Source organism: Periophthalmus magnuspinnatus, chromosome 3 (assembly GCF_009829125.3).
Source record: "Periophthalmus magnuspinnatus isolate fPerMag1 chromosome 3, fPerMag1.2.pri, whole genome shotgun sequence".
Classification (NCBI taxonomy): Eukaryota; Metazoa; Chordata; class Actinopteri; order Gobiiformes; family Gobiidae; genus Periophthalmus; species Periophthalmus magnuspinnatus.
The window spans coordinates 12,605,630-12,625,476 of NC_047128.1; the positions used below are offsets into that span (position 1 = coordinate 12,605,630).

A 19,847-nucleotide genomic window follows, 5' to 3' on the forward strand; every position below is an offset into this window, starting at 1 on the left:
AAGTATCTAAACATAAATGAATGAAAGGGAGGAGAGGAGACTCGCTCAAAGTTCCACTTTACAATCCAGAGCCCAAAACCAGACCGTAGTCGATATAGTGATTATCAGGACAGGTCTATTGAAAATAAGCAATATATTTTTACTATATTATATATTTTGACTTTCTATTAGTAGTTTATTTAAAAGGAACAGAACAGAAAACATTGTAGCAACCTGTGCCATGTCCATAGGCCAGGGCTAATTTCCAAACAAAAGTTTGTGCCAAAATGAACTCTGCTTCCAGAGAGTTACAGAGTTCTTCCTGTAACAAATATTCAGTTGTAGTATCTCCACTGCCCGCTAGAGGGGTGTAGTTTACTTTTCTATAAAAAACTTAACACTCTATCTAAATGTGTGAATGTGGTCAGAGGTAATGCTGACTCAAGACTCAGAAGAATGCAATGCAAAAAATGACTGGGATTTAGGCCTTACATACAGCCAATATATGCATTCTTAAGTTATATTCTTGGTTTAGTCACAGTTTTGATATAATGAGCAAGTATTTATGACACTGTGGGGACAAAACTCTATCAAGTTCTCATGGTGTGGGTTAAAACAGGTTAAGGTTATGGTTTAGGTTAAGCTTAAGAAAGATGTAACTATGGTTAAAGGCCTTGTACCCGGTTATTCCCAGATATCTGAGCAAAATGTGTCTGGCCCCACTACAGATACACTTAAAGACAGTAAACATCAGGTAGAGCACCTTTAATTATCAGTGTGCTTTAGGGGCAGTAGTTGTAGCTGTTACCTGGCAGGCAGAGCAGGACAGAGACACCCTCCTCTCCAGCTCCCTCAGGATCTCCTCTTTCAGTGACGTCAGGACCGGCCCTGACGCTCCCCCTGACACCCCCCCGTCCACGTCGTTCCCTTTACCATTCACCAGGTGATTGTTGATGCTCACCAGGGTCTTATCATGGGCCTACGGAAAAGCAACAAAATGATGTAGGATCGAAATGAATCAGAGGAACACAATCAAATACATCTACTTAGAAAACTGTTCAACAGTTATAGATTTTCTGGTTATTTTCTGCCAATGGAGGAAGGAGCACACATATGAGCACAAACACATATGAACATGAACATGAACACATATGAACATGAATGAATATGAACACATATGAACATGAACACATGTGAGAACATGAACACATATGAGCATGAACACATGTGAGAACATGAACACATATGAACATGAATGAATATGAACACATATGAACATGAACACATGTGAGAACATGAACATATATGAACATGAATGAATATGAACACATATGAACATGAACACATGTGAGAACATGAACACATATGAACATGAATGAATATGAACACATATGAACATGAATGAATATGAACACATATGAACATGAACACATATGAACATGGACACATATGAGAACATGAACACATATGAGCATGAACACATGTGAGAACATGAACACATATGAACATGAATGAATATGAACACATATGAGCATGAACACATATGAACATGAATGAATATGAACACATATGAGCATGAAAACAGAATGTAACAGTTATTCACTTATTTTAGTTTTTTTGTTTTTTGTTACTTTTTGACTTTAGACTTTATTGCCCCTGAGTGAAAATTCTTTTTCACAAACACAGAGCTTGTCTGACATATACACAGACAGTCAGACACACTACAACAACAAAAACTACATATTCACGTTACAACAGACTTTACAAAACACTCAGCGGGGCCTGATGTTCAGGAACAGGGTTCACACACTCTTCTTGAAATAATTTTCCAGGTGTTTTCCAGGTATTTTCCAGGACCTTTTTAGTTATGTAATCATGCGTCTACTGTTTTATACAGTTTTTATAATAAGGATGTAGTCTACATGTAAGTCTGAGTGTCTAAATGAATTATACACCGAGACCAACACAACGTGTTTTCTGTGGAACTGAAATCAGACACATGTGAACCCAATGATACAGACTCACAATAAACAAGTGAGTGTTCAGGGCTCCTCCACATGTGAATGGGACTTGAGTCTGGTGTTGTAGAGCTGAGGAGGTCAAATACAAAAAATATGTACAAAAGAAGTGTAATTTCCTGCTTTTTGGTGAATTTTAGAGGAGGTTTTTAATAAACCCAACTGCTCTAATAGTTGGCAGTAAAGGTCTTGAAATCCATTAATACAGTAAAGTCTTTTCAAGGACAATATATACATTTTCCAGAACTGTTTTTTTTTTTTTTTTTTTTTTTTGCATTTTCCATGTATTTTCCATGTTTGTAAAACAGGCCAATTAATTTCCAGGTTTTCTAGTATTTCCAGGACGCATAGGAATCCTGAGGAATATGATCAGTGAGGGGATCAGGCTTCTGCCAAAGCATGCCCTCCTGCACCTGAGCGTCCTGTACGTCCGTCCCGATGGCAGAGGGGTGAGAAGAGAGGGCAGAGGGGTGAAGAGAGACAGCAGAGGGGAGGGGAGAGAGGGCAGAGGGGAGGGGAGAGGGGTAAGGGCAGAGAGGTGAGGGCCTTCCTCCACCTGAGGGCTCTGTATCTCTGTCTTAAGGGCAGAGGGGTGAGGGAGAGAGCAGAGGGGTAAGGAGAGAGGGGAGAGGGCAGAAGAGAGAGAGAGCACAGGGGAAAGTGCAGAGGGGTGAGGCGTTTCTGTAGTGGGTGAGAGGAGTGATGTTCTGTGGAGAGTGCAATGTGTCCAGTGCTCCTGTTGTTAAGATCTTACCTTTGTGAGTTTGTTTTTAACAGTACAACATGATGGACTGGTTGGTGGATTGGTTCAACAGTAACAGATGCTGAGAAACATAGAGTCCTTTGGGTTTTCTATTTATCCACAGCTGTTCTCGGCTTCTTTTTGTGAGTGTCCTGATCATGTGATGTGCTGATCAAATCTGAGACATTTCAAAATGTTTCTACTGTTTGGTTGTTGCTGACAGGAGGCTGTGGTGAAATGGGTTGAATATGAATTAGTTGCCACTTGACATGATTATCTTTCCAGATTTTTGGAAGCTCTTTTCTTGGTATGCAACCTCAAACTGGAGTAAGCAATGTGTGTGTCTTGCTCAAGAACACAACAATGCAGGCAACTTTGTACTCATGTAATAACTATCACGTCTGAGTTTTACATCAGACCTATTAACCATGTTATAGTTGTTTCTCCTCCCCATTTACTCACCCGAAGTTGTATTTGGAGAGATTTTTGTCAGCTTTCATTGGGCAGGTTCTAACGCAGAAATCAACTTGTTTCTTTTATTAAGTTGTTTTAGATGAATATTTCAAATTAAAATAATGATCCACAGGTGTCATTGATTATAACTATAGAGCAGACACAGGCACAATATGTCGTCTTTGTAAGTGCACTATGTAACCTTTCTGATGTTATTGCTTTGCCTGGAATGTTCCGCAGTATGGCATTAAACTCATCTATGTTGTTATTATTATTGCTCAGAAATACCTTGAAAAACAGGCCTCTCCACAGACCCGTAACTTGCACATAGGTTTCATACCAAAGTGACCACAAAGCTCTTGCATCTCCATGGAGACAAGCAGGTGGTAGACCGTCCATCAGAAATGTTACATAGTGCACCTTTAAAGTACTTAAAGATGTTATTACACATGTTTATATATGACTCCTTACTGACCTGAGTGCGGTTGTCCAGTTGGTCCAGTTTGGTCTGAATACTGTTGATGGTTTCTGTGATTTCAGGCTGAGCAGCGTCGGCGGGGTTCCTCCCCCCTGTGCCCCCTCCTCCTCCCCAGGACCCTCCTTGTCCTCCCGTATTAGCTCCTCCCTCACCACCGCTGCCCCCTGCTGGTCGGTTCATGTTGGTCTGGAGGTCCTGCAGGTTCTTGGTCAGTTTCTGTATTTGGTCCTCGAGCCTTCGGACCCTCTCACTGTCCCCTCGACCTGGAGAAGGCGCAGGGAAAGTCTCAATACCACCACTACCACAATGATAAGTAACAAACTTTAGAAAGGTCTAAACACCATTTTCAAGACCAAACAGAGGTAGGCATTTGGATCTTTTGAAATACATACATTTTAGCCTTATTTAAACTGTGATACTCCTGTCTAAGCCCCATCTGCTGGTAGCAATAATGTTTTGTAACTAAAGTGCCAGTTTTTTCCATTCATACCCATTCATTTAAAGAGGGGGTATTTTAATTCTATGGTGTATTAACTGCTAACATATAACATATTTAGATCACCATGTTACCTTTTATTGCTTTGAAAATGCTATATTCACCCAAAGCAACATATTAACATGTCTTGACGCTCTGAATCCTTCCTCCATTTGCTTTCTGAACTAAGTCACTCCCACTTTAGAGCGCTATCACAATAAAATCAGTGTGCGTCCCATTAATGAAACTACTGCACATCACATCAGGTTTGTTGCTGTGTACAGTTTTATCATGTTTTATCAGTTTTTGATAAGAGAAAACATGCACTACTAAGTGTGATACTGGGTGTGTACAAGTTTGTCACAGTATATATCGTTATACCAATATCTTGAATGCAGCCTTGCTAAATAAAAATAAGATATAAAGTGTCTGTGCAGTCTCTTAGTCGTCCAGATCTGATCCATTTTAAAAGTCAAAAGTCTGTCCTAAATCTGTTAAGCGGCCAAAAAGTAGAAGTGAAGACGTTTCACTGCTCGTCCAAGCCACTTCTTCAGTTCTGGTCAGATTACTGGTGGACACTGCCTTATATCTATCTAAAGTTAGGAGCTAACTACACTGAAACTGGAAACACCAACAGTTTCAGGATGTAGGCTAGGTCTAATGAGCTACACTAAGTGTGGACCCTGCCCAAGTCATAATTAGCATATTCATACAACTCTCAGTGGGTGCTTACCCTCCTATTGGCTAGATCTATTGGTCTCTTTGTTTCCTTTGTTTGCTTTGGGTCTGAGGATGGAGTTCATTCCTACAACTTTTTGTCTGCTTGACAGATTTAACGTTTGGCTTTTACTAAAGATATAAAATCATATAAATAAATATGTAATCTACTCACCAGTGCTTCCTCCGCTCTGTCCTGTGCCAGATCCACCGTAGCTTGTCCCTCCTCCCCCTTGTCCTCCCCCCTGTCCTCCTCCCTGTCCTCCTCCCTGTCCTCCTCCCTGTCCTCCCCCCTGTCCTCCTCCCTGTCCTCCCCCCTGTCCTCCTCCCTGTCCTCCCCCCTGTCCTCCTCCCTGTCCCCCTTGTCCAAACTGCCCCCCTCCTTGTCCATAGTTCGTGCCACTGCCGCCTTGCCCATAGTTTGTGTTGGTTCCAGTCCCGCCAAATCCGTTTCCATGTCCGCCTCCATAATTTGTCCCGTGTCCAGTTCCAAAATCAGTCCCCGTTTGCCCGTAGTTCGTATTGGTTCCTCCTTGACCATAGTTGCCATTGGTTCCCCCCTGGCCATAGTTATGGTTCCCGTTGTGTCCCGGCACTACCCCAGTCCCACCAGCAGGGGGTGTGTTGCAGTCCTCTCCACTGAAGCCCTGGCAACATTTCCACTCCATCTCAGTCACCATCTTGTAGGCCACTTTGTACCGCGGGCGCATGTAAGTCCGGTATCTAGAGAAAAACAAGGACAAACATTTGTTATAACTGACATATAGAGAAAGTGAATAATGGTGCGTTCACACCGGGGCATCGAGCTTACATGCAAAGTCTATGATGGATGCGCGCCTCAGCTGCCCTGTGTTTTTGTGGCGTGTCTTCAAGCGTCAGAGTGGCGCGAATCTGTTGACGCGGTGCATCTTGTATGTTCAGGCATTGGATGCTTTGCGTCCACGAGTTGAAAAAGCGTAACTTTTTGGCGTTTGACGCGAAGCATCAAGCATTTCTCAAACTGTGGTACGTGTACCCAGAGGTGGGTAGTACACAGTCATGTTTACTTGAGTAACTTTTTTAATAAATTGTAGTTTTCAGAGAACTTTTATAACAGCATACTTTTACTCCTACTTGAGAAATATCTTTATTGAGTAAAAGTTTTAATGACTCTTCCCACTGCGAGTAATTTCTTGGATCACTCCTTTGTAATTTTATTTGAGTAATATTACTTTGAAGTAACCTCACACTTACTTGAGTAAAATTTTTGACTACTACCCACCTCTGCATGTACATCTTTGCCTTTTTCACTCATTTATACTTTTTTTGTCTTCTTTTGGATCATTTCTTGTTTAGAACTACAATGGAAATTACATCCACTTTTAGACCTGGGGTTTAGTCCTAGATTAGACCTGGTTTAGTCCTAGATTAGACCTGGTTTAGTCCTAGATTAGACCTGGTTTAGTCCTAGATTAGACCTGGAGTAGTCCTATTATAGACCTGGTTTACATCTGGTGGTACTTGGAAAGCCAAATATTTGCTTTGGTGTGAAAAGTTTGAGGGATGAACACATCATTGTCTTCATGAAATCAAATCCAGATCTAACCTGGGCACAGTTTGGTGATGTGAAGAGTGAAGGATGGTGGAATGTTTTTCTGTTTAAAGGAGCTGTACCTGATTTTGAATATGATTAAGTAACATTTGTTTGGCCTTAGTCTGCAAACCAGTAAGTAGGGCTGCTGCGCTGTTAGCATGCTAGTTGTTCTTTGCATTAGTGTGGCAATAAAATTCTGCTCTGGTTTCTGAGATTTGTGAAAAGTGCTTATAAACTCATCATGGAGAATAACTAGGATGCTCTGAATTCTAAAGGTAAGTGAGGAATAACTTTGGACCACTGCAAACTGTTTAAATTGAACTTGTTCTGTTTTCACAATTTTCAAACAATAAAAATCATGCACGTCAACTTTAACGCATCTCACCGTTCCACAGATCTGACTTGTAACTTGGCCAGGTAGAGTCACCCGCTTGTCTCCATAAAGTTATATGTATAATATTATGTTGTGGAATATTCCAGGCAAAGCAACAACATCAAGCAGACACTGCAAAAACACACTAAAAAGTACTACACTGTAAAAACATACTAAAATACTACACTGTAAAAACACACAAAAAGTACTACACTGCAAAAACACAAAAATGCTACACTGTAAGAAAACACCACACTGCAAAAAGAACTACATTGAAAAATCATGCTAAAAAGAGTACAGCACTGCAAAAACAAAAAAAGTACACTGTAAAAAAACACTACACTGCAAAAAGTACTACACTATAAAAACACACTAAAAAGTCCTACACTGCAAAAAACAAAAAAACAAAACAAAAACAAAACAAAAAACTGCCAAAAATACAATGCAAAAACGCACAGAAGTACTACATTGTAAAAACACAATAAAAGTACTATACTGTAAAAACACACTAAAAGTACCACACTGCAAAAAAAACACTAAAAAGTACTACAGTGCAAGAAATACTACACTAAAAAGTGCTATATTGTAAAAAAAAAAACAAAAACAACAGCCCAAAAACAACACCACACTGCAAAAAATACTACACTGCAAAAACACATTAAAAAGTACTACACACTAGACTGTGAAGTTACTGTCTCATAAGTAACACAACCCGCCTGTATCCATGGAGATGTCATTAGCCTTGAATGTTTCACAGTGTGGCATTTTTTAAATGTCCAGGCATGCAGCCTACCTCGCTCACACATATATGATGAGAAAAATAAAACACATTTTACTGTGTACTGGATTGTCTCTGGGTTCTGTTCTGGGAGGTCACATGATTGACACGAAGTGGAAATATTTGAACTCATTTCAAAGTGACTGGAGCAGATTTACACATGCTGTTTATCTACCGAACAATAACTGTTATGTGGAACCAAAACAGTGCAGCTGCTTCACTCTTGTACAGTGCAATGTTTTAGAGCTCTGCAGAAGTGTGCATATATGGCCACAGTTTGGACACTGCAGATGTAGATGTTCTAAATATAAAAAGTACTTTTTATGTGTCAGTTATCATGGCTTATTCTTTTTGCTAGAATTGTAACTAAATTTGTGCTGTTTTCAAATCTAAATTCACTTCCACATAACACAGCACTGGAGCATTAACATTTGAAAAAGACTGAAGTGCTAAAATAATACAAGAATCAAATGCATTTCTGAACATGTTTGTAAATGTTTAAAGTCAAATAAAAGGTCATTCTTTTGTATTATTTGCAGAGTCTTAAAAATGTGAAAAACAGAACTAGTTCATTTTAAACAGTTTGCAGTGGTCCAAAGTTATTCCGCACTTTCCTTATGCAGTCTGAGCATCCTAATTGTTCCCTGCAATGAGTTTATAAGCACTTTTAACAATTTTCAGAGACCAGTGTGGAGTTTTGCAATGATAGCATGCAAACAAGCACTTCCTGATTACACACTGATTCCTGATAGTACACAAATTTATTTTGACCACAAGAGCTGCTTATACAAATATATCTGTACCGGGGTAAGTCACCTTTCGCTCAAGTACATGGAAAAAAATTGGATACCGGGCCTTTAAATGCACAATTCTCTCTCTGGGTTTCAGAATGATGAAAGATGATAAGAGGAAGCTCAAACGCATGCATCCTCATTAACATACTATATTCAGTGTGTAATCTTTATATCCTTGTTCTACCCTGGCTCTGTTCTCTGTGGAGTTGAGTTATTGTCTGGTCCTTCACAAAGGGCTGGGTCCAGATGACCTCATGTCGGACATATTTGTGGTGGACACTGCTGCAGTTTAAACTCAACACGAAACAGAAAACCAAAGATGAGTCTGAGAGAAAGCCCTTTAGGACCACAGCTTTGGTCTGTTACTGTAAAAGGGAAATGTTCTGTAGGATTAGTGTTTACAATAGTGATTTTATGAGGTTTTTATAGACATGCGATCAGAGGAGCAGCTCAAATAGACAGGACTTTTATGAAGATGCTGCAGTAACTTTATAACTACACCCTAAAGGCCTGTACCTGATTTCTAGCATGTATCTGTCTGGCCCCAGTACAGATATATTGCATAAGCAGCTCTCAAAATAAGTCCGCTGCGTACTGTCCGGATCTAATTATAAAGCATCAAGAAGTGCACGCTTAGCACGCTATATATTATTATTAGCATTAGTGTGACAGCAAAACTCTGCTTTGGTCAATGAAAGTTATGAAAAGTGCGTATAAACTCATCGTGGTGAATAATTAAGTTGCTCGGAATGTATAAGGTAAGTGAGGAATAACTCTGAACCACTGCAAACTGTTCATTAATAATGTACAAGTAGTTTAATAAAGAGTCCATGTTACACTACTTTTTGATCTATGTTATAATGTTGTTTCTTCATTTAAGTGTTTTGTTTCATTCACATGTTTAATACACAAACTCTTTTCTCAAACTGAAAACACTCTGTTCCACCTCGTGATGTCATGTGGCAATAAAAAAAGTGCTCCACTGTGTTTTTAAACTCCATACACCTTCACTAGAATTATTTGGGTGATTTCAGCCCTTAAATTGCCAATCTCTACTGAACTAAAGGTAAAATGACATTAGAAGGTGGGACAGAACATTTTGAGCTTTGGACTTACTAATAAACCAGGATTACTCAAACATGTGTGAATGAAACAAAACACAACTCCATTTATGTTTTTTATGAGGAAACATTATAACACAGCTTTAAACTCACAAAAGTCAATTTTGCGTAATATAGGATTTTTAATAACTATTCAGGCTCAGTAACAGCACAATCAATACCCTAACATCTAACCTTAAAGGTCCTTTATTACATACAATTGACTCGTGTGAGGTTTTAGCTCTGTTATAATACCTACTCAAAAACAGACCTGGAGTTGTGTTTTGTTTTATTCGGACATGTTTGAGTAATACTTTATTATTAGTCTGTCTACATCTCCAAAGCTCAAAATGCTCTGTTCCACCTTGTGATGCCATTAAGTGGTAGTTTTGAGGTTAAAAGCTATTGTACATTCAGTTTATTGGCAATTCCAGAGATGAACTTATCCAAATAATTCTAGTGAAGTGTATGGAGTTTAAAAACACAATAGACCACTTCCTGAATTGCCACATGACATCACAAGGTGGAACAGAGTGTTTTCTATTTGAAAGAAGCCTTCTTGAGCCTAAATATACAGGGTTTGTGTGTTAAACATGTGTGAATGAAACAAAACACAACTCCAGGTCTGTTTGTGATGAGGAAACAACACTGTAACAGAGATCAGAAAACAGCCTAATATGGGCCTGTAAAAAAAGTATTTGTTCATTAAGAAATACCTTTAATCTTTGTTCATGCATTGTTAGGGTTGCAAATAGCGTAGTTAAAGTAGACGCTAACGCTGATCTTGTACTTTTGTGTGCGTGTTTTTAGCAGCATGTTACTCACGAGACGACCCTGCTGCACTGCCCCGTCCCCCAGGCGCAGGGCTGGTAGTCGGGCTTCACATATGTCTCCACCCCATCCTCCACCACACAGCTCACAGTGCGAGGGACCACGAACGCACACCAGTTTCTGCAAGAGAACACACACCGGAGATACAGATATGAAGTCATGTGATCATCCATACAGTCGACAAGACGTACAAAAACAATATGTAGGCTACGTCTCCATGGAAACAAGCAGCAACCACCAGCTATTAGGCAAGTTACAGGTCAGAGTAAGAAAGCATGGCAGACTCTCACCAGAAAAGTTACACAGTGAACCTTTAATGACCTAAATATGCTATGTTTATTGTTTTCCCTGTGATACATTTGAAAGCAGTATTATCGCTCACATGTTTTGTTCTGTTTGTGTTTGTGCAGATGGAGTTGTTTAGATTCCTGAAATAATCAGATTAAATGAAAAACAATGGCATACGTTCTGACCAGCACACTTCTCTTCTCTGTCCCTCTCTCCTCCTTCTCTCTCTCTCCTCCTTCTCTCTCCCCTCTCTCTTCTCTGTATCCCTCCTTTCTCTGCCTTCTCCCTTCATCGGTCCCTCCTCTGTCCATCTCTCTAAATTTCTCTCTATTTGTCTCTCTGTCTCTCTCTTACTTCTATACATCCTATATAACGCTCCCTCTCCACTCCCTTTTTGACCTGCTTTCTTCTTCTCTCTTTCTCTCACACTCTTTCTTCCACTCTCTCTCTACCCTCTTTATGACTCTCTTTCGCTTTCACTTTCTCTCATCATTTCCCCTTTATCCCGCTCCTCCCCTCTCTCGCTCCAAGTCTCCCCTTTTTCTGTCATGGCCCTCTCTTCCTTCTCTTTCTCTCTCTCTCCCTCACTCAGTACCAAACCCTCTCCTCTCTTCTCCCTGTCCTCTGTCCCTCCCTCCCTCTCTCTCTCTCTCTCTGTCCCATCTGCTCTCCACATGTGTCCTCACCTCGCTTGACCCTCACCTGCTCCAAAAGTCTGTGACAAAAGATATATTTCCACCTTTCGCCAAAAAGAACCAACAGCCCGACACACACACACGCACACACACACACACACACACTCTCTTTCTCTCTCTCACACACACACGCACCCCCCCTCTCACCCCCCCCCCCACACACACACAGACTCTCACGCATGCAGACTCTCTCTCACACATGCACTCACACATTCAAACACACTCTGTCTCTCTCCACACACAGACACACACATACAGACTCTCTCTCACACACACACGGATTCTCTCTCTCTCACACACACACACGTACACACACACACATACACATACACATACACACTCTCTCTCTCTCTCTCTCTCTCTCTCTCTCTCTCCATCTCTCTATCTCTCTCTGACACACCACACACACTTTCTCTCTCTCTGTCTGTTCCTCCAGTGTAAATCCTGTCTTTATATTACACTCTTCTCTTTAGTGGATAAATATTTGGATTTGGAGTCTGGGTGTCTGTTACAGAGACAGTGACACATAAACATTGAGCGCAAACCTTTATAAAACATGTTAGACAATTCTGGGGAAAGATTTCTGATAAACGGGGCACTTGATTGTTCAGTGCACTTGTCATTATGATGATTTGAACAGGACAGAGAGAGGTAGGGCTGAACCATTTGTGTGAACACTGAGTGGTAGGGCTAAGCCATTAAGGAACACTGTATAACTGGGATTTTACATTTGATGGAACTGTCCTGAAACACTGGGAATTGAAGAGTTTTAGAGTGAGAGTGACATCTTTGTTTACTTGCTAACATCATTATGGGTCATTATGCCCCTATTGCATGATGGCTGTTTCATCTACCACATTGTAGTACCTGATTAGTATTTGATTGGCTTCCCAGTGTTTCAGGCCAGTTCCATCAAATGTAAAATAGCATCTGGATAAAACTGAAACGTCTTAATGGCAAAAACAGTGTCCAGACAACCACCGCTGAAACCTTGTCTACATGAACCACTCCTGGACAAATGAAGGATCTCATCACCTTCCTATGCAGAATAAGACACCATATTTAGTTGAGGAAATGCTGGTAAACTGGATATTACTAAACAGCCACTCCATAAGAGAATGTACCAACACTGTCGCAAGAGCTCCCCGGGACCGCAGTCTGCCGTACGTCTCCATCTCAAACACTAAGCACTCCTTTGAAGATAGTGAGGTACAGATCTTAGCCAGAGAAGGGAAGAAGAAGCAATTTTTGAACAGGAATGGGAGCCTTGACATCATCTATCTCCGATTTATAACTCCATGCTCAGACCCAAAGCAAACAAAGGAAACAAAGAGAACATTAGAGTGAGCCATTAGGGCCATTAAGGCTGAGTGCAGGCTCACAGTTTCAGTGTAGTTAGCTCCTCGATTCAGATAGATATAAGGCAGTGTCCACCAGAAATCTAACCAGAACCGACTTGGACGAGCAGCCAAATGTCTTCACTCAAAAACTTTACTTGACATAACTTAATTTTTCTATTACTATGTATCACACCTGGAGGACTGAAGGATTACACAGACACCTTAATTTAGAGAACATTACACTCTGTCTAGAAGAAAGTGTACTATTTCTAACAAACAACAAAGTCACTTCCATGTTCCATAGCAGAGGTGCTCCGACTTTTTCAGTATGTGAGCTACTTTTAAAATGATCGTGTCTGAAAGATCTACCACCTAATACAAAAATGCTAAACATATATTTATTTGTAAATGTATTATGAATTCTTACATGTACAGTGCATTTTGATGTACATTGCACAACGTCATGAGATAATACTGCACAACACAATTGAACTTCCTACATTTTCATAATTACTTGAATGATGATTACTGCTCTGACTTGCACTGAATGGGATCAGTGAGGGATGCATAGTTCGGGCAGTAGCTTCTGACAGCCAGGAACCAGGAGCCAAATTGCATTTTTCATTTGAAAGCGATGTAGCGAGTGTTGTAAAGTTGTTGGAAACCGCGCTCTATCGGTGACGATAGGATCCGACGCTATAGGGTTAAACTAACTTGCGCTTGTTTATGTGTGTGCAGCGCCCATGATGTGACCTAGAGTCAGGTGTAATCTGACTGGTTGTCCTGTATATTAGTCATGTGACTGGATGGATGACGGGACGTGATCTACCCAAAATGCCTTCACAATCGACAGGTAGCTCGCGATCGACGTAATGAACACCCCTGTTCCATAGTATGACATTAAACTTATCTATCTCCATGGAGAAAAGCAGCCACCAAGTCAAACATTTTCCGCTAAAATGTGCAAGACTTAAGTGTGTAATACCATGGCACATTCCAGACAAAGCAGCTGATGGACCCTTATACCAGAAAAGTTACATAGTACGCCTTTATGAGAGAGAGACATGCCAGATGAATAGAAGTGTTTGATAACTGTAGTGACATTATTGCCATTAAATGAACCACGATTAAGAACATAACATTTGCGTTTTCTCCACAAACAGAGGCACATTGTTGAACAGAGCAGCACGGGACTTTCCAGCAGAACATCGTCTTATCTCAAAGCTTTCATCGGCAAAAGTCTATAAAATACTGATTTATTCATTTTGGCTAATAGTGATGTTGCTATCTCCATAGAAACACAGCACTCTACCAAGTCATGAGTGTTATAGAGAAATGGTGCCTGGTAATTCCAAAGTGAAATCTTTTTATACACAGGGACATTAGTCTGGTCCCCACTCCCTTCATCGCATCTCGAGTCAGGCCTAAGGATCCTATATTACGCAAACTTGACTTGTAAGCTTTAAGACCTGTTATAATGTTCTTACTTTGTCAAAAACATACCTGGAGTTGTGTTTTGTTTCATTGACACATGTTTGAGTAACTCTTTATTATTAGTCTGTCTACATTTCCAAAGTCTCCATTGAGATTGCTTAGCTTTGAATGTTAAACAGTACTGCATTAAACTTATATATCTAGCATTTATTCAGTTAGAGGTGTTATAATGCAGTAAAATATTTTAAAAAACATGCATTCTGTCTGTGAGCGAGCCCGCCTCTCCACAGATCTGGTGTCTTCACGGGGATAAATAAAGGGTTTAAAGGTCCTATATTCCACAAAATGTATTCTTTGTATAGCTTTAAACCAGAGGTACCCATACTTTTTTCTTTTGAGGGCCACATCTCAAAACATATCCAAAGCGGAGGGCTACAGATCGGTGCCGCACAGTGTTTTTTACACAGCTTTGACAGAGCCATTTTATATTAATAAGGGTTGAAACACATTCATTTTAGATCTGTATCACACTGCAATGTGATGTTTGAGGTTATAGTGGTAGAAATAGTTTAATTTACTGTAAAAAGTCTGAGGGCTAATAAAAACTGGTCTGGGGGCCGCATTTGGCCTTCGGGTCATAATTTGGACACCCCTACTTTAAGCCATGTTATAATGTTGTTACCTCCTCAAAAACATATCTAACATTCCAACGTTCCAGAGCTACATCTCCAAAGTTCAAAATGCTCTGTTCCACCTTGTGATGTCAGGAAGCGGTAGTTTTCAAGTTAACAGTTTGTTTTACTTTTGTTCAGTAGAGATGGGCAATTCCAGGGCTGAAATTATCCAAATGTTTCTAACAAAGGTGTATGGAGTTTAAAAACATAGTGGAGCACTTCCTGAGAGAGGGAGGAGAGGAGAGAGGGATAGAGAAAGAAAGTTACCACATGACATTACAAGGTGGAACGGAGTGTTTTCTGTTTGAGAGAAGAACTCAGCCTAAATATGCAGAGTTTGTGTGTTAAACATGTGTGAATGAAACAAAACACAACTCCAGGTCTGTTTGTAATGAGGAAACCACATTGTAACATAGATCAGAAAGTAGTGTAATATGAGCCTTTTAAACACGACCGTCCAATTAGATTTGTTTATTTCAGTGTCACGGGAAATAAAGGAGCTCAACAGTCACAAGTCGTTTTGAACATAATTGATTCTGCACAAACCCATAGTGTTTTTGAGTCGCCTGTGATTTTTTTTTTCCTTTCTTAATTCCTCGTAAGCAGCCATATTTGTTTTGATACAGACGGACCATACATGTCCCTGATTGGCTAAACCAAATGTGATTTTAAATTTAATATGAGAAAACTACAGGAGCTGTCTATATCCTCCAGGTGGCATTATACTCTCTCAATGACGAACAGCTGTGACCTCTGACCTCAAAGTGCCTATGAACCTGGCAACGCACATGTGTGAGAAAAATGAAAGCGGGAGAGAGGTTAATAAATGAGTAAGAAACGTCAAACCAGTTGCTTGCTTTTTGTGTGATAAAAAAGCAACGTAATCAATCTTGAAATGAACAAGAGAGAGTGAATGAAGGAAGGAGAGATGGAAGGGGATGGGGTGAGAGAGAGAGCGAGAGAGAGCGAGAGAGAGCGAGGAGGGGGTGGTGAATTGGTACGAGAGAAAGGATAATGAAAGAGAGAAGGAGTAAGAGAATGAGAAGGGTGAACCTGGCAATGAATGTAATTGTATGAAGAATGGCGGAGGGACAGAGGGAAAGCAGGAGAGAAAGAGAAAGAAGGAGTAAAAGGAGAAAGGGGGTAAACAGGTAATGGGAGTAGAAAGAGAGAGAGCATGGAGAGAGGATAACAAAGAGGGTGGGGTCAGAGAAAGAGGAGAGCATGGAGAAAGAAGTGATGAGAGAGAGAAATGGGGGAGTGAGGGGAGGAAAGAGGGATAGAGAAAGAGCAGAAAGGGGAGGGGGAGTAAAAAGAGAGAGAGAGCAAGTGAATTAGCAGGGAATCTGGCAACCCGCAAATGATGAATGGGGGGAGAGAGAGATTGAGAGGGAGACTGAGAGGGTGAGGCAAAGGGGGGAGAGGATGAGAGAAAATTAAAGAAGGTTAATGAAAGAGGGAGAGGTGCAAGCGAATGAGAAGGGTGAACCTGGCAATGAAAGGAGGGAGAGAGAGAGAGGGAGGGAGAGAGGGCCAGGCAGGGATAGAAAAAGGAAAGACAACAAGACAAGGAGGGATGGAGTGGGGGGGATAGAAGACGGGGGAAAATAAGTGTGGGGGATAAAAAGAAGAGAGAGAGAAAAGGGAGAGTGGAGACAGATTAAAATAGGTTAAGGGAAGAGGGAGAGACAGGAAGAAAAGGTCAAAGAAAGAGAGAGAGATTGAGGGATGGGATGCAGGAGAAAGGGTGACAGTAAGAGAAGAGGGAGGGTGAGAGAGAGGGAATAGTTGGAAAGGTGAGAGAGAGAGAGGAGAGAGATAGAGAGAAGGTTAAAGGGAGAAGCGTAAAAGGATGAGAACGGTTGTGTGGGTGGAGAAGGGAGAGAGAGAGAATGGGGTGGGTGAGAGAGAGAGTGAGAGAGAGAGTGAGACAGAGAGAGAGGGATGGAGAGAGAAAGAGAGGGAGAGAGAGAGGGAGAGTGTGAGCCTGTGAGAGAGACAGAAAGAGAGAGAGTGGGGGAAGAGGGGAGAGACAGAGAGATGGAAAGGGAGAGAGAGTGACAGAGAGAGGGAGAGAGATGGAGGGAGAGAGTGGGGGATAGAGGGAGAGAGAGAGAGAGACAGAAAGATAGAAACAGAGATAGAGGAAGAGAGGGAGAGGGGGTAGAGAGAGGGGGGGAGTGAGACAGAGAGAGAGCAAGAAAGAAAAAGAGAGAGAGACAGAGAGACAAAGAGCGACTGGGAGTTGGTATAGAATGTGAAGTTGGAAGACAGAGAGAGGGGGAGAGCAAGAGACGGAGGGGTGCAGGAGAGGGAAGGAGTGACAGAGAGAAAGGATGGAGAGAGGGAAAAGAGAGAAGTGAGAGACAGAGAGAGGGGCTGGAGAGGTGATGGGAAAGAAATAGGAGAGAGAGAGGAGGTAGAGAGGGGAGACGGGAAAGTGAGAGGGAAAGAAAGAGGGATTGGGGAGAGAGGGATTAAAAGAAGGAAAGAAAAAGAGAGAAGAAAGAGAAAGTTTACAAAAGTTTACGTGAGTGTGTGTGAGAGAGGGAGGGGAACTTTTGACAGGCAACATTTGTTAATTTGATGAGAGAGAGGGCAGAAAGAGTGAGGAGAAAAAGAGAGGAGTGAAAGAGAGAGGGGAATAGGTAAACAGAGAGAGAGAGAAAATAGAGGGAAGTAAGAGCGAAACCAGAGGAGAGAGAGGAGGAGGTGTAGGAGGAGAGAAAGAAAAGTACATGTGTGAATTATGGAAAACACAGAAATCCAAAACGACAAAGAGATGACATCACTTCCTGTGTGGGCTCTGATGTCGATGAGGTCACAAGAACGACCATAAACGGACACACCGCCGAGTCAAAGAGTTACAACCACAGCAAAGGATTTTGGGATATTTTAACTATGATTTATAGAGATTTTGTCTAGATTTGAGATGTAAGTCATTTGAAAGTAAGGCTACTTGAGTTCACTGTATATTTTAAACAAGTCTAAGGGCATTAACATCTGAGACAAGACTGAAATCTGACCTGATAAACTAATCCAAGAATCCCATGCATTTCAGAACATGTTTGTAGAGATCTAAGACCCCATGGAGACACAGGAAGGGCATCTGACAGAGTTCAAATCCCAAACCATATAGGGTGTTTTTGTGTTGAGTTTGCATGTTATCTCTGGGTCTGGGTGGGTTTCCGGGTTTCCTCTGGTTTCCCTAAACGTGCAGTAGGTTAATCCTTTTACAGTATAGTCTCCATGGAGATGTCAATGCTTTGCTTGGAATGTTACACAGTACTGCATTAAACTTATATATCTAGCATTTATCAGTTAGAGGTTATAATGCAGTAAAATACCTTGAAAAACATGCATTTTGTCTGCGAGCGGGGCCGCCTCTCCACAGATCTGGTTTTCATGGGGATGGATAAAAGCTTTAAAGGTCAAAATATATTCTTGTAAGGTTTAAACCATGTAATAATGTTGTTACCTTCTCAAAAACAGTTTCCAAAGTGACATCTTCAAAGCTCAAAATGCTCTGTTCCACCTTGTGATGTTATGAAGTAGTTTTCAAATGAACAGCTCCTTTTATGTTTAGTCCAGTTGAGATTGGCAATTCCAGGGCTGAATTATTTTAATGAAGGTGTATGGAGTTTAAAAACACAATGGAGCACTTCCTGTATTACCACATGACATCACAAGGTGGAACTGAGTGTTTTCTGTTTGAGAGAAGAACTCAGCCTAAATATGCAGAGTTTGTGTGTTAAACATGTGAATGAAACAAAACACCACTCCAGGTCTGTTTGTGATGAGGAAACAACGTTAAAACATAGATCAGAAAATAGCATAATATGGCCCCTTTAAAGTCATACTAATGAAACATTCTTCAACACAATAAAAATCTCCATGGAGACAAACATCAGAAAAGTTACACAGCGCAAACATAAGGTAACATACACACGTGCCATAGGATTAGCCTGAGGGAAAAGATGATGTCACACTTTTCATTTTGACAATAAGACAAAAGATCTCCCGCATTGACAGAGCTGTCCAGGGAGGTGAGGTCATTCTGTGTTTCAGCGCTGACGTCAAAAAGTCTCTTCCCAAAACCACCACATGAAGAGAACTGAACAGGCCGAGACAAGAGAAGACAGCAAGATGTTTGAAGGAGCAATATGGGACTTTTCTGGTCAAGGGCCCACCACCTACTTAACGCATGTCAATCAGTCTAAAAAATACAGAGAGATATCAGTTTGGATTTGGCAAATTTGACGGTTAATGCCTGAAATGTTCCACAATATGGCACTGGGTGTATCCATGTCCATAGAAACAACCTTGTTCACAGAATGCATTTTTTAAGAACATTTTTAAATGAAATATTTTTACATGCAAGATAGACATGTTTAATGCTATTCCAGGCAAAGAAACAACATCTCCATGGGGACAAGCAAGTGGCTGACCCTTAAACGGAAAAGTTACATTGAGCAGCTTTAAAGGTCTTTAAATGCTCTGTTCCACCTTGTGATGTCATGTCATTTGCCTTTTGTTCAGTAGAGACTGGCAATTCCAGGGCTGAAATCACCCAAATGATTTTTGCGAAGGTGTATGGAGTTTGAAAACCTTGTGGAGCACTTTGTGTATTACCACATGACATTGCACAGTGTTTTCTGTTTGAAAGAAGAACTCAGCATAAATATGCAGGGTTTGTGTGTTAAACATGTTTGAATGAAACAAAACACAACTCCAGGTATGTTTATGATGAGGAAACGGCATTATAACATGGATCAGAAAATAGTGTAATATGGGCCCTTTAATGTTTTGCCTATGTTTTTTTATGATTATGAAGCTGCTGTTCACGTTTACTCTGGTTTGATTATTAAAAACCTATTATTATTGTTATTATATTGGCCCTATTACAATTAAAATATATGTAATCTTTTTTAAATAAAGTGGTTTTAACCTCCCCAGTTAAACCTGAGTACACACATTACACAGTGAATAACATTAACAGTAGAAGGGAGGGGACGTTTTTACAAGGAGTGAGTCAGCAGCGCTCAGGCCTCTGCTCTGTTTTGTCGCCTTTTCATGTGGTTTTAGATATTGTTTTGCATTATGTC

General features: G+C 40.8%; 1 protein-coding gene across 1 annotated transcript in view; it reads right to left on the minus strand.

Annotated features, from left to right (window-relative positions):
- The window catches only part of LOC117393795 (EMILIN-1-like), a 42,949-nt gene that overhangs the window by 14,499 nt on the left and 8,603 nt on the right, over positions 1 to 19,847 (minus strand). The window contains exons 2-5 of the mRNA XM_055232194.1: positions 10,306 to 10,431; positions 5,401 to 5,585; positions 3,668 to 3,933; positions 788 to 958 (exon numbers count right to left, since the gene is read on the minus strand). Coding sequence (XP_055088169.1) covers positions 788 to 958; positions 3,668 to 3,933; positions 5,401 to 5,585; positions 10,306 to 10,431 — 748 coding nt within the window. The remainder of the gene's footprint in view (positions 1 to 787; positions 959 to 3,667; positions 3,934 to 5,400; positions 5,586 to 10,305; positions 10,432 to 19,847) is intronic.